This window comes from Andrographis paniculata, unplaced genomic scaffold (genome assembly GCF_009805555.1).
Source record: "Andrographis paniculata isolate CXL003 unplaced genomic scaffold, ASM980555v1 Contig53END, whole genome shotgun sequence".
NCBI classification, from domain to species: Eukaryota; Viridiplantae; Streptophyta; class Magnoliopsida; order Lamiales; family Acanthaceae; genus Andrographis; species Andrographis paniculata.
The window spans coordinates 708,950-721,965 of record NW_026137588.1 but is presented as its reverse complement, the minus strand read 5'-3'; the positions used below and the strand labels follow the sequence as shown (position 1 = coordinate 721,965).

The window sequence follows — 13,016 nt, the reverse complement described above, 5'->3', positions numbered from 1 at the left end:
TTCTTAGATTGATTTCAAATCTTGATGTCAAATTGAATTTTTAGATTTCTGGGGTTGGTAAAAATAGAAGAAGTATTTTTGGGTTTGGTAAAACAGAAGAAGAAATCGACGGTGAATAATAACTTACGCATTCTCATCTCCATCTCCATGTCCAATCAATTAATTGTGATAAATTTAGTAAAATTTATGTTGTGTTTAGCGGATTTAATATAAATAAAAAAATGAATGGGGAAGAAGAAGAAAGAAGAAGAATAAAGAAGAAGAAGAACGAAGAAGAAGTTGGTGTAAAAAATAGTCAATAAGGGTATTTTAGTAATTTTATACAGAAATATCACTCTATGAACCAAAAATCGCATTTTAGGCGCGTGATATACCACTTTCGTTAGGATTAGGGGATTCTTTGCAACATTTTACAAATCACGGGTAGGTTTTTTGGAATTTTAAGACTACAAAGGATTTTCAGCGAATTTGGTAAATTACGGTGGATTTTTTGTTGTTTTGCCAAAATTTAAAAATATAATATTTTAATATTTATTTTATTATTTCATCTAAAAAATATTTTAAATTAAATGAAAATATGTCAAAGTTGACACAGTGTTATTTATTTAATTTATTAATTTTAACACGGATCAACTTGCTATTATATATTCTCCATTATCTTATCATTATTATCATTATCATTCCACAATAAAAATATCTTGAGGCAATAATCTTACAAAAGTGGCAGTGGAATTGTGGACCATAATTCCACCACAATATTATATGTATATTTATTTATATTTGGTTAAATTATATAATATTTTCCTTCCGTTTATTTAATAATTATACATTTATTTTCGCACAAAAATTAATGAATATTAAATTTTAATGATAGTTGATAGTACTTTTATATGTAAAAATTATTTAATTTTTATAATGTGTAAAAATTATTGTAAATATAAATATAAGGATATTTGTAATATAAAGTAATTTATACTTAGTTTAAAAAAAAAAAAAATAGATACTTTTTGTTTAGATGACAGAAAAATAGCAATATGTGTACTTACCAAGAGGACGACGGGGTATAAAGCAGTTCATATTTTATTTATTATATGAAACTTTGTTGTGTAAAACTAAAATGTGCACAAAAAAAAAAAAAAAAAAAAAACATCCCGTAAAGAATGATCTGGTGGTGTAGGGGTAGTAACTGCGGGTTCCTACGTCATAAAAAAAATGCACAAAATACAATTTTCGTTCAAAATTAATGTTATTATGAATAGATATCTAATTATGTAAATTCTATATAAATAAAAATGGTAAAATATCTAAAAAAATAATATTTTTTGAATAAAATTATTAACCAAACAATTTATCAACCATTCGGTAGTAGTTTTATTAAAGATGAACCATTACTTAATTTTTACAAAAAAAAAAAAAAATATATAAAAATTATAAAATAAAATATTAATCAATTATTTAGTTTATTCAAATAAAATTATTTAATATATCTGATCTCATTTATTTATATAAATTTACATAATTAAATATGACATCAACTTTCGGACCAATATAGTACTTTGTGCAGATTTTAATTTAGCATAAGAAATTTAACATAACAAATAAAATACGAGATATTTTGTATTTTTATACTAAAAGACAATTGAGTATTATGCAATTTATCATATATTTTGATGACGTAAGAATCTACCGTTGTTATTCTTCGTAATGCTTTTGATAAATCTCCGATAGAATTTAAAAGATCAAGTCGTTTAGAGGATTTGAACTCATGACCTTACAATTCAACCTTCACTCTATTAGGTCCGGTTTGGTTCAAGTGTTGACTGAGTCAAGTCAGCGTCGTACTGGTTTGACCCAATTAACACAAATTTATAAATCAGACATCACATAAAATAAAAACAGCGCATATGGTAATACAATATACTTCCTCAGTCCTAATTCAAAATAGTTTTTTTTATCATTTTTGTTTGTCTCATTTCAAAGTATCTCTTTTATATTTTATAAAAAAATAATCATACACTAATATCAAAATACCTTTAATTTTAATTTAAATTACAAATATATCATTATACATACAATTACTTTATATATAAAGTCAAAGGAAAAAAAATATCAAAAACCCTTACACACTTTCATTAACTAATAATTTTTTTAAAAAATTTATTTCAAAACTCCAAAAGACCCATTTGATTTAAAACGAGAGGGGTACTAACATATATTCTAACAATATATTATAATAATATAATACACACAAGATGCTATTAATTTTCAATACAATAAATATATTCATACAGTAGAATATACTATATATACTGCACAACACATATTTCTATATAATACAAGATTTTGTTTTCTATTTTTTGATTAGATGTTGATTCCCTGATGTTAGGGTGTTGACTCGGTCAAACTGCACGATTAAGTCAGCACCCTAACGGTCGCCCCACTAGGTCACCCGTGAGGGATCACAATGACTATGAGTGTGTTTGACTATTAGTTGATAATTTTTAGCCGTTAGTTGATTCAATTAGTTATTATTTGACTCAATTAATTATTAGCCGATTCATTTAACTATTAATTTATTTAACTAACTGATTCAATTAATTGTTTGTTAAAGTGTTTGATAAAATAACATTTTAATATTATTGTTTATATATAAAATAACAATACGAGACATTTATATTTTATTTTCTTAAAAATTTAATTGTGTTATTTTGAATTTAAAAACTTTTTAAAAAATTGTTATTAATTATTTGAAATTGTAAAAATACCATAAATTATTTATTTTTCTTGTTGTTAGATTTGAGAAAAATAAAAAATATGAATATTTTTTAGAATAGTGTAAAATATAAAATAATACTCCTTTCGTCCAAATCAAATGGGCCGTTTGGAGTTTTGTAGTAGATTAAAATATTATATTATTATATTAGTTAGTGAAAGTGTTTAAGAATTTTTGATATTTTTACCTTTTGACTTTATCTATAAAGTAATTGTATATATAATAATATATTTGTAATTTAAATAAAATTTAAAGATATTTTAGTATTAATGTATGATTATTTTTTCTAAAATAAAAAAGTAATACTTTTAAACAATATTATGATTACCCGGTTTGTTTAGTTTTGATTTGGCATATTATATTTATTTTTATTTAAATAGTATATTTTATTGTATTTTTTTTTATTAAAAATCACACAAAATGAATGATATTAATTTCGATTTGAAATTACAACTAAACACCTTTAAAATTTCCAAAATCATCTCAAAATTATAAAAGATCAAGATGACGTTGGTAGTTTGTTTTGTATTTTGGTTTGAAATTTTTTTTCTTTATATATATACTCCCTCCGTCTTAAAAGAGTTGTCTTGTTTTTTCATTTTCGTTTGTCCTAAAACAATTATTTTGTTTTCTTATTTAGTAACTGTGGTCCCCACTTTATAACAAAATTATTCATACTTTTTCAAACTATCCCTAATTATTACTCTAATATACTTTTTAAAATCTTTCAAAAAGTAAGGGCATTTTAGTCTTTTACATTCTACTTTATACTAACTTTTAATTAAAATACTATTATTTTTAAATTCTTGTGCCAACGCTCAATAAGACGTCTCTTTTATGACTGAAGGAGTATATAAAATATAAAAAATTGTGTAAATAATATAAAAATAATAAATGTATATAGTATACTAATTATGTTTAGAAAAATAAGATTTGAAATTTTTTTTTGGTAAAAGAACAAAGTCGTCGTATCCGACCCATATCCCTCACACTAAACACTACACTAAACCCATTTCCACTCATAAAGTTCTACTCTCTCTCTATATCTCTATATATATATATCTTCTTAATTGAGAAAGGGCACTATCTATATATAGAAGATGGAGGGAGAGAACCCTTTTCTTACATATCATAGCAAAACGAATCGAATCGAATCGAATCGAATATTAAATTTTTCTGAGTTAAATTTTATTCGGATCGAATCTTGAATCCGATGTTAAGCATGAAGGGTGTGTGGTTGGTGATGCTCAAGCTAACTATGATCCTCATATTTGGTGGTTGGATTGCCCTTTGGCTTCTCAAGCCGACGCAATTTTGGACGACAAGATGGAAACGAGTCGAAGATGCCGCCTCATCCACCATATTCGGATACAACGGTATATATATTTTTTAGTTTATTTGATATTTAGTATGTAATTTTTTAAAAATAATACTCCATCCGTCCACAAATTAATGTCCTAATTTCCTATTTGGAACATTAAATAACTATTGTCCTATTTTATTTTTTAAACACAAATTTTATATTTTTACCATTCATTTATTTATTACTTTTGATCTCTATCATACAATTAAGGGCAAATTTGTCAATTCATAACAAAAAGACTATCATCTAAAAAACCGTGAAAATATACTTTAGAATAATAGAAATTGGACGGAAGGAATATATACAAAAAGAGAAAAAAAAATAAAACTACATAAGTTTATGTTCTAAACAAAGAGAACATCATATCCATCAATGGAGTCTTAATGTGAAAATCACCCCTCACCTTAGCATAGAGTGTATTTTGGAGCTCTTCTAAATAATAATAGAATTTTAAATTTAAAACCATTATTTGATATGATATACATAAATATTAATCTAATATTTTGAATATAATATAAAAATAAAAATAATTAATATTTTTGATTTTATATTTTAGAAAATCACAAATAATCAAAATTTATTCAAAACAACCACAAATTTAAATTTAAACAAACCTTTTAAAAATAAAATAAGGGTGACCTTCTTTTTCCCCCTTTAAATTATTTAGTATTTATTTATTTTTTCTTAAAAAGGCACAATAAAAAAATAAAAAATAAATTACTTAAGAGTACACCTATGCTTGAAATATTTAAAAACCACTACTACAAATAAAAGGGTTTTTTTTTTTTTTCTTTCCTCTTAAAAAAAAAATTTATTATTATTTAATAGTTTATTCACTTGTATTTTTATAAATAATGTTTCACGTGTTCAATATACTTTTTCCCTAAAAAAAATAGTAGTAAAACTTTGCAATCAATATTTTTTATAAAAAATATTATATCGAATATTATATTCAACTTAAAAAATATATATTAAAAAAATTACATACGATAAAGAGAAAAGGTTGCACACAGCACAATTTTTATATTGTAAATAGCTCAGCGTTGTTTGTTTATTTTTTTAATATAATAAATAAATAAAAATAATTATTTGATCATAATATAAAAGATAGAAATTAAGAATCTTTTTAAAGATAGAAAAAATAAATTATTGAAAAAAAAAAAGTGTTTGAAACAACCAAACAAACTTGTAATTATTTCAGGATAAATTGATATTTTAGTCCCGTAAATAGATTTTTTTCTTATTTTAGAAATTTTTCGCACATTTAGTCTTTCGGCGAGGAAGATGTCTGCGTGGCATGTCGGAGTATACGTATCCGCCAGATCAGCACTACCATGCGGACACATGACTAATTTTTTTTTTATTAATTTTAAATTTATATATTTTTGTCCTTTTTCTATTTGGTCTATTGGAAAATAAAAAATACATCAATTTATAAAAAAATTAAAATTATCTATGTGGCTGTTAAGTCGATTGACCTGGAGGACATATGTCCTCCGATGTGCCACAAAGGTGTCACACGGTCATTTATGGCGCCAGAAAATTAAATGCGCAAAAAATTTTCACTTATAAAATTGAAAAGAAAGAAAAAAACAAACAAACAAACAAATTTACCCTTTGTTTTTATTATGAGTAGTTTATATTGCATAGAATAATATGAAATTGAGTATCCGATGCCACAACATTTAAAATAGAATAAATTGATTTTTTAGTCTCGTAATTAGACTTATTTATCACTTTAATTCCGTAACTTGAGCATGTCTTAAAATAGTCTGTAAATGAAAATCTTTTGTAATTTAATCTTCAATGTCTACGTGGCATATACGTGGCAGATTGACGAACACATATCGGCCAGGTCAGTGTCATGTGGCTGACACGTGTCGGTCACGTGAACTATTTTAATTTTTATTTTTTTAAATATAAAAAATTACAAATATAAAAATAAAAATAAAAAAAAATAAAAATTATCTATATGTCCGTCAAATCAACGTCATGTGACCTTTAATAATTTATATATTAATTTATTTTTTAATTATATTTTTTATTTTTTATATTTTATTTTTAATATAAAAAATATAAATTATCTACGTAGCAGCTACATAGCAATGACCTGACGAATATGTGGATAATATTAATTTTTTCTTTAAATTTTTTAATTTTAATTTTTATATTCTTTTAATTTTATTTTTTGTATATTTAATTAATTAATTTTTTTTATTAAAAAAAATTAAAAAAGAAAAAATTTTCACATGACGGACACGTGTCAGCAACATGGTGCTGATATGGCAGACATGTGTCCTCCAGCCTGCCACGCAGATGCCCGCATTTGAAGACTAGATTGAAATTTTTTTTCACTTACGAAACTATTTTAAAACACCATCAAATTAAAAACTAAAATGATAAAAGAGTCAAATCATGATACTAAAAAACAATTTACCGTTTTCAATAATATAAACATATTTCTAAGATAATAAATTTAATATTTTATATAGTAATAATAATAATAATAATAATAATAATAATAATAATTGTGGAATGGGCAGGTGTCGACTTTGTTGTATATAGCTTTCCTGTGATAGCTTTGGCGATGCTTGGCTTTATCTACATGGATTTTAGACAAACAGAATCAAGCAGGTAATAGTTTGAATTGGGATTTGAATAACTAAAATTTTTGAATTGAAATAGTTGTATAATGTAATATAAATAAGTGTTGATGTGATGTTTTGAATGTAAAATTGATTTTTAGTATAATATAAAAAATAAAAAATAGGTATTTGATTTGATATTTTTTTTAAAAAAAAATTGGATAAATAGTATATTTTGGGGAAAATCTTCCAAACAAACACACCCTCTATGTTCATATTGTAGTTTTAGTTTTTTCTTTTTGTTTTCTAAAACAATATTATACACTTTAATCATATTAATAATTTTATTTTAATTTATAATTTCTATAATTGTAATTAGATTAATTAATTATCTTAATTTTTAATTATAATTATTTGTATGGTAAACTGTTTTTTTAATCCGGTAACTGGACCCCTTTATCATTTTAGTTCCGTAAGTGGAGTCTGTCGCAAACTAATCCCATAAATTTTGGTTATATTGGGACCAAAATTGATAAGTTTTTTTATATTGGGACCAAAATTGATAAATTTTGGTTATATTGGGACAAAAATTGATTAATTTTGATTATATTGGGACCAAAATTAATTTTTTCCCTTTTATTTTTTAAATCTTAAGTATTTTCTCTTTTAAAAAAATATATATACATATATAAAATTCACTTCTAACTTCTCATTTCTAATTTTCATATATATATATATACATTTACTATTTCATAACTTTGTATAAACTAATTTATACTAATCATATATAATTATATATATCTTTTACTTATGCATATTAAATTAAATTTTATTTTCTATGACATTCATAGTATATAGTGAAGTATAATGTTTAAATCATTCAGAAAATATTGTTAATTTATTTATATTTAATATATATTACATTATAAATCAACTAAAAATGTTATAAGTAGTAAAATTCAATTTGCAACCACAACACTCAATTTAAAACCAAACATACTTGGTGCTTTGAACTTAATTTTTTTTAAGAAAATTAAAGTTTTATATGATAGTATTTAAATAATAGGGTAAGTTATATAACACCGTTGTATTTTAGTAAAAATGCACAGAATATCATGTATTGTATTTATTGTGTAAACCCCTTTATGTTAGTGTAAAGTTTGCATGAAACACCTTCATTGTCGAAAACTGATGTTTAGTTTTAAATAAAGATTTAAATTACGCAAGTTTTACAAATAAAAAACGCAAAATATCTTAAATAATTTTTTTTAATAAAATATATTGATTGATCCTTCATTTTATTCTTTTTTGGAGACAAATGATTATACTAAATTCTGTTAATATCTTTTTTACATAATACAACTCCTAAATTCTTTCGAACGTCATGTATTATTACAGAAAAGGATATGGAAGATTCACGACTAGTTTGTCTAGTCCATTACTAGTGAATCCATACGTTGGAATCTTATCCGGACTACAAATTCTCGTTTCATTGCTATTTGTCGCCGTTCTTGTTTGGACATTCTCTGTCCGTATTTCCAATGACTTCAAGAAAATAACACCGGCCAAATCGCTCAAACTAAGCTTGTAAGTAAATAAATATAATGAAATTTTTATTTTTTTCGAGATATTAAATCATAGACAACTAAAATGGTAAAGCGAGCATTTCAATAACAATATTCGAGATTTCAGATGGCAATATAAGTTGTCGCGTATGGCTACGAGATGTGGATTATTGTCTGAAGCTTGTCTTGCGCTATTATTTATCCCGGTGTTGCGAGGGATGTCATTATTTCGTGTACTTGGCATTCAATTTGAGGCTTCGGTGAGATATCATGTTTGGCTCGGCAATGCCTTGGTATTCTTTGCGACTTTACATGGTGCCGGAACTCTCTTTATTTGGGGAGTCGAGCATAAAGTCGAAGATGAGGTAACTTCATTTTATTCGAATGAAGTTTAGTTGTGTGTTTGGGTTTGAATAGTATTTTGATTTCATATTTTGTAAAAAAAAAGATACTTCTTCGTTCCAAAACAATAGGTTTAGTTTGTCATTTCTGTTCATTCTAAAATAATAGTCTCATTTACATTCTTAGTAATTAGCTCCCCACTTTTTATTAAACTATCCCCATTTTTTTTTTTCATAATAATTACATAAGTAAGGACATTTTGGTCTTTCAGAGTCACTTTTACACCGACTAGCAATATAATACTATTATTTTATTATTTCTTAATTATCATGTCCATCCGAAATGTCCTTATTGTTTTGAGACGAAAGGAGTATGTTTTATTAATGTTTTCATTTGTGTTTTGATTTAAATAGTATTTTGATTGATATTTTATGAGAATAACTTCCCACGTCATTCAAATCTATACCCACTTTCTTTTTAAAAATTTTATAAAAAAATATTCAAATTTCATTTTTAAGCAAAAAATTATTACATTTTTGTATTTTTTTACTATAAAAGAAAAAAATAACAATTATTACTTATTTTTATTAAAACTCGTGCACAGTCAAATGAACATAAAAGAGTATATTTTTATTGAAAATTGTACGAATTGAGTAGTGGTGATTTAAATTTGAAATATAAATGAATTAACAGACCGTGATTTGGTTTGAACGAAGGTTTATATTATATATATATATATATATTCAACATTTGAAATAGATACGAAAGTGGCAAAAGAATGGGCGGATATATCTAGCCGGCGAAATGGCTCTCGCAACGGCTCTCATTATGTGGATCACGACATTCCCACGAATAAGAAGGAAACAGTTTCGTCTCTTCTTCTACACGCATCACCTATACATAGTCTTCATGATACTTTTCTTGTTCCACGGGGGAGATCGCCATTTCTACATGGTTTTCCCGGGAATTTTTCTCTTTGCCGTTGATAAGTTGCAACGTCTCATACAATCTAGGCCGTGCACTTGCATTGTCTCCGCGCGTGTGTTCCCATCCAAAGCCATGGAATTGACTTTGCCTAAGGATCCAAGTAAGTCTTCATGATATCTTCTTCACTATCATGAAACATCGTACATTTTCTTGCTTGTCTAATTTGTAGTGGTAATGAAAATTTTGCTTTGATGTTAGGGATGAGATATACGCCGACTAGTGTGATATTTTTGAAAATCCCGAGCATTTCCAAGGTTCAATGGCATCCTTTTAGCGTAACTTCTACCTCTAGCCTCGATGAAAACACAATCTCGGTTATCATTAAATGCGAGGGACAATGGACAAGCTCCTTGTATAGCTTAGTCCACAATGAACACGATTTGGAAGAAGATCAAATGATATGTGTTCCCGTTGCGATCGAGGGTCCATATGGCCCGGCTTCACTCGACTTCATAAGGTATCAACTATACACTTTTTTTTTTTTTTCAAACATAGTTTAAAATTATATTTTAAAAGTGTTATATATCACATGTTAATAAATATAAAATTCTTTTTATACTATAAAAAAATATATATGTAAAGTATCCTTATTATAATTATTTTAAGGATAAACTGATTTTTCAATCCTGTAATTGGATTTTTTTATCATTTTAATCATGTAACTGGAGCATGTCGCAAACTAGTCCGGTAAATAAAATTTTTTTGCACTTTTAGTCATCCGGTGCCAGAGATACCAGCACGTGGATTTTTATTTATATTTTTAATTTTTTAAAAAGAGAAAAATAAATAAATTAAATTTTTTTTAAAAAAATAAAAAATAAAAATCAATGTGTCTGCCGGATGTGGCTGACCTGACAGACACGTATCTTCCGGCAAGCCACGCGGGTGTCACGTAGGCATCTCCGGCGCCGGAAGACTAAAAGTGCAAAAAAATTTCACTTACGGGACTAATTTGCGACATGCTCCAGTAATGAGACTAAAATGATAAAAGAAGTCCAATTATGGAACTTAAAAATCAGTTTACCCATATTTTAAATAGTTATTTTTAAATAAAATATAGTTATAAAACTAGAAATAATTTGCAATTTTGTTTTTTAATTTTTGAACGTGCAGATACAAATATTTGCTCCTTATTTCTGGAGGGATCGGAGTAACACCATTTTTGAGCATTTTGAAGGAAATCAGCTCTAACTCAAACTACGATAAAAACCATTACCCTCATCGAATACAACTCATATACACCATAAAACAATCCCAAGATCTTTGCATACTCGAATCAATTTTTCCTTATCTTCTAAACACAGAGAAATTCAATATAAACCTCAGAGTATTCGTGACTCGTGAAAACTTCATTGGTACGACTTTAAGAGACGTACTTGGCAACATCCCCGAGCCACGGGTGACAACTTTTAGCACTACATGTGCAAAATATGCGGCATATGGACCCGAAAGATTATTACACTTAGTAGCAATCACTATGGCTTCTTCTATAGTAGTTGTTTTATCGCTCATTACTTTCAACTATTTTGTCATTCCACCGGCCAAGGCAAAGAAGGTTTCGTCTTCTTGGGTTGATTTCTTTCTTTTATGCTCGTTTCTAATAGCTTTGGCATGTAGCATTTTGATGGGCACTATAATAAAGTGGAGAAGAGTAAAGAAGGTCAATTGGTTTTCCGATAACAAAGAAAAGACCGTGAAATTGAGTTCACTTGAAGCCTACAACGATCTTGATAAGCATGAAATTTTGTTCGGAGAAAGGCCAAACTTTCAAGGTAACACTTTTGATCGAATTTATAATTGTCTATAAGATATTAGCAAAATTAAACTACATTTAGGTCCATAAATTCGAATGCTCGGGGATTAAATACTATTGTGTAGGTAAAATCTTAATTATTGTTCTTTATAGAAAAGCCATAGCCTCTTTAGGCTAATAACTCTCTAGTAACCTACAAAAATATTATGACTTGTACAATACAGTCGGGTTGAAATAAAATATTTTTTTTTCCATAACTAATGACAAATCTGCAATTTTTCTGTTCATAACATTTGTGTCTTTTCCAATAGGGATATTGATTCGTTAACTTGTTGTTTTTCTTTTGATAATGGTACTGATTTGATTCAACAGAGATTGTCTCGAGTTTTGGAAATGAATCCGGAGAATCAAATGTAGGTGTGTTGGTGTGTGGCCCCGAGTCTATGAAAGAGTCCGTGGCTTTGGCATGTCGACGAGCAAATAGGGGCGATAAGGGAAAGAAGCAATACTTGAGCTTCCATTCTCTCAACTTTACACTATGATTTGTGCTTAAATTAAAAAGGGTTTTTTATTTTATTGACGAATGGAGTAGAAATGTTTGTATATGTTATTAAAAAGATAAATGGTATTATGATTTTAACTAAAATTACATTTCTACCGTGAGATCGATCAACTATCCTTTTGAATGTGTTTATATACTTTCCCAAAAATTGGTTTTACGAATCCTTTGGCAACCCATAATCCAATGAAATTAGAAACAATAATTCACTATTTTCTCGGAAAATTTTTATGTATAGCCACCAAGCGAATTGATATTTGAAAAGAATGTTTGTCCGTGCTCTAAATTAAATTTGAATTCGATTTTTTCTTTACAATAGATCTCTCATTTTCTTGGCGTCTATAAGAGTTTACTTTTGACCACAATGAACAATGGAAGCCGTTTGCAATCTCTAGAATATTTCTCTCGCCTTCTTCCTATTCGATAGTGCAAATTTTCTTACCAAATAAAAAATAGTAACTTTTTATATCATCTCAAAGAACTATTATGGTATTATATTTAAATAATCTGTGCATATATGATTACCTAGTTATCGCAATAATTAACTTATATTGTATGTATTTGAAAGATGAAAATAATAATATGTTTTGTATAATTTTACACTTTTAACTCTGGCATATTATTCAAACAAATATTTTGTTCCTTCAAAACCATCAAATAAAACATTGTTTTTAAATATTATATATATAAATTTATTCAAAATATTATATAAATTATTATTTCAATTCAAAATTTTATTATTTTTACATTCAATCCTTTCAAAATATTATAACAATTATTATTTCAATTCAAAATTTTATTGTTCTCGCATCCAAACCTTAAGAGAATATACATTTCTTGTATAATTCCTCTCTAATTCATGTAATTTTTTGTCTCTAGAAAGAGCAAACGTTATTAAAAATTTCCTGAAAATACAAATTAAGAAATTTAAATGCAACTTATATGTAGTTTTATAAGCACTAAAAAGCACGTACTTGTTATTTATATTAATTGAAAACTATTTAAAATTGATAAATTAATTTAAGCTTTATTTAAATGAGTTTTGAAAATTTGAAGAGTTGAAAATAATCAAAATTGAGGGTGGCAGCA

General features: G+C 26.3%; 1 protein-coding gene across 2 annotated transcripts; it reads left to right on the top strand.

Annotated features, from left to right (window-relative positions):
• Nucleotides 1-3,879: 3,879 nt before the first annotated feature.
• On the top strand, nt 3,880-12,070 carry LOC127255092 (ferric reduction oxidase 8, mitochondrial). Of its 2 annotated transcripts, XM_051280468.1 has the most exons (8): nt 3,880-4,149; nt 6,680-6,770; nt 8,120-8,308; nt 8,414-8,651; nt 9,388-9,715; nt 9,814-10,072; nt 10,729-11,387; nt 11,741-12,070. In XM_051280468.1, the coding sequence occupies exons 1-8, from the start codon at nt 3,987-3,989 to the stop codon at nt 11,908-11,910; spliced, it is 2,097 nt and encodes a 698-aa protein (XP_051136425.1). In that variant the 5' UTR covers nt 3,880-3,986; the 3' UTR covers nt 11,911-12,070. The 2 variants fall into 2 exon arrangements, with proteins under 2 accessions (XP_051136425.1, XP_051136426.1); XM_051280469.1 differs by lacking the exon at nt 6,680-6,770.
• The last annotated feature ends 946 nt before the right edge of the window (nt 12,071-13,016 follow it).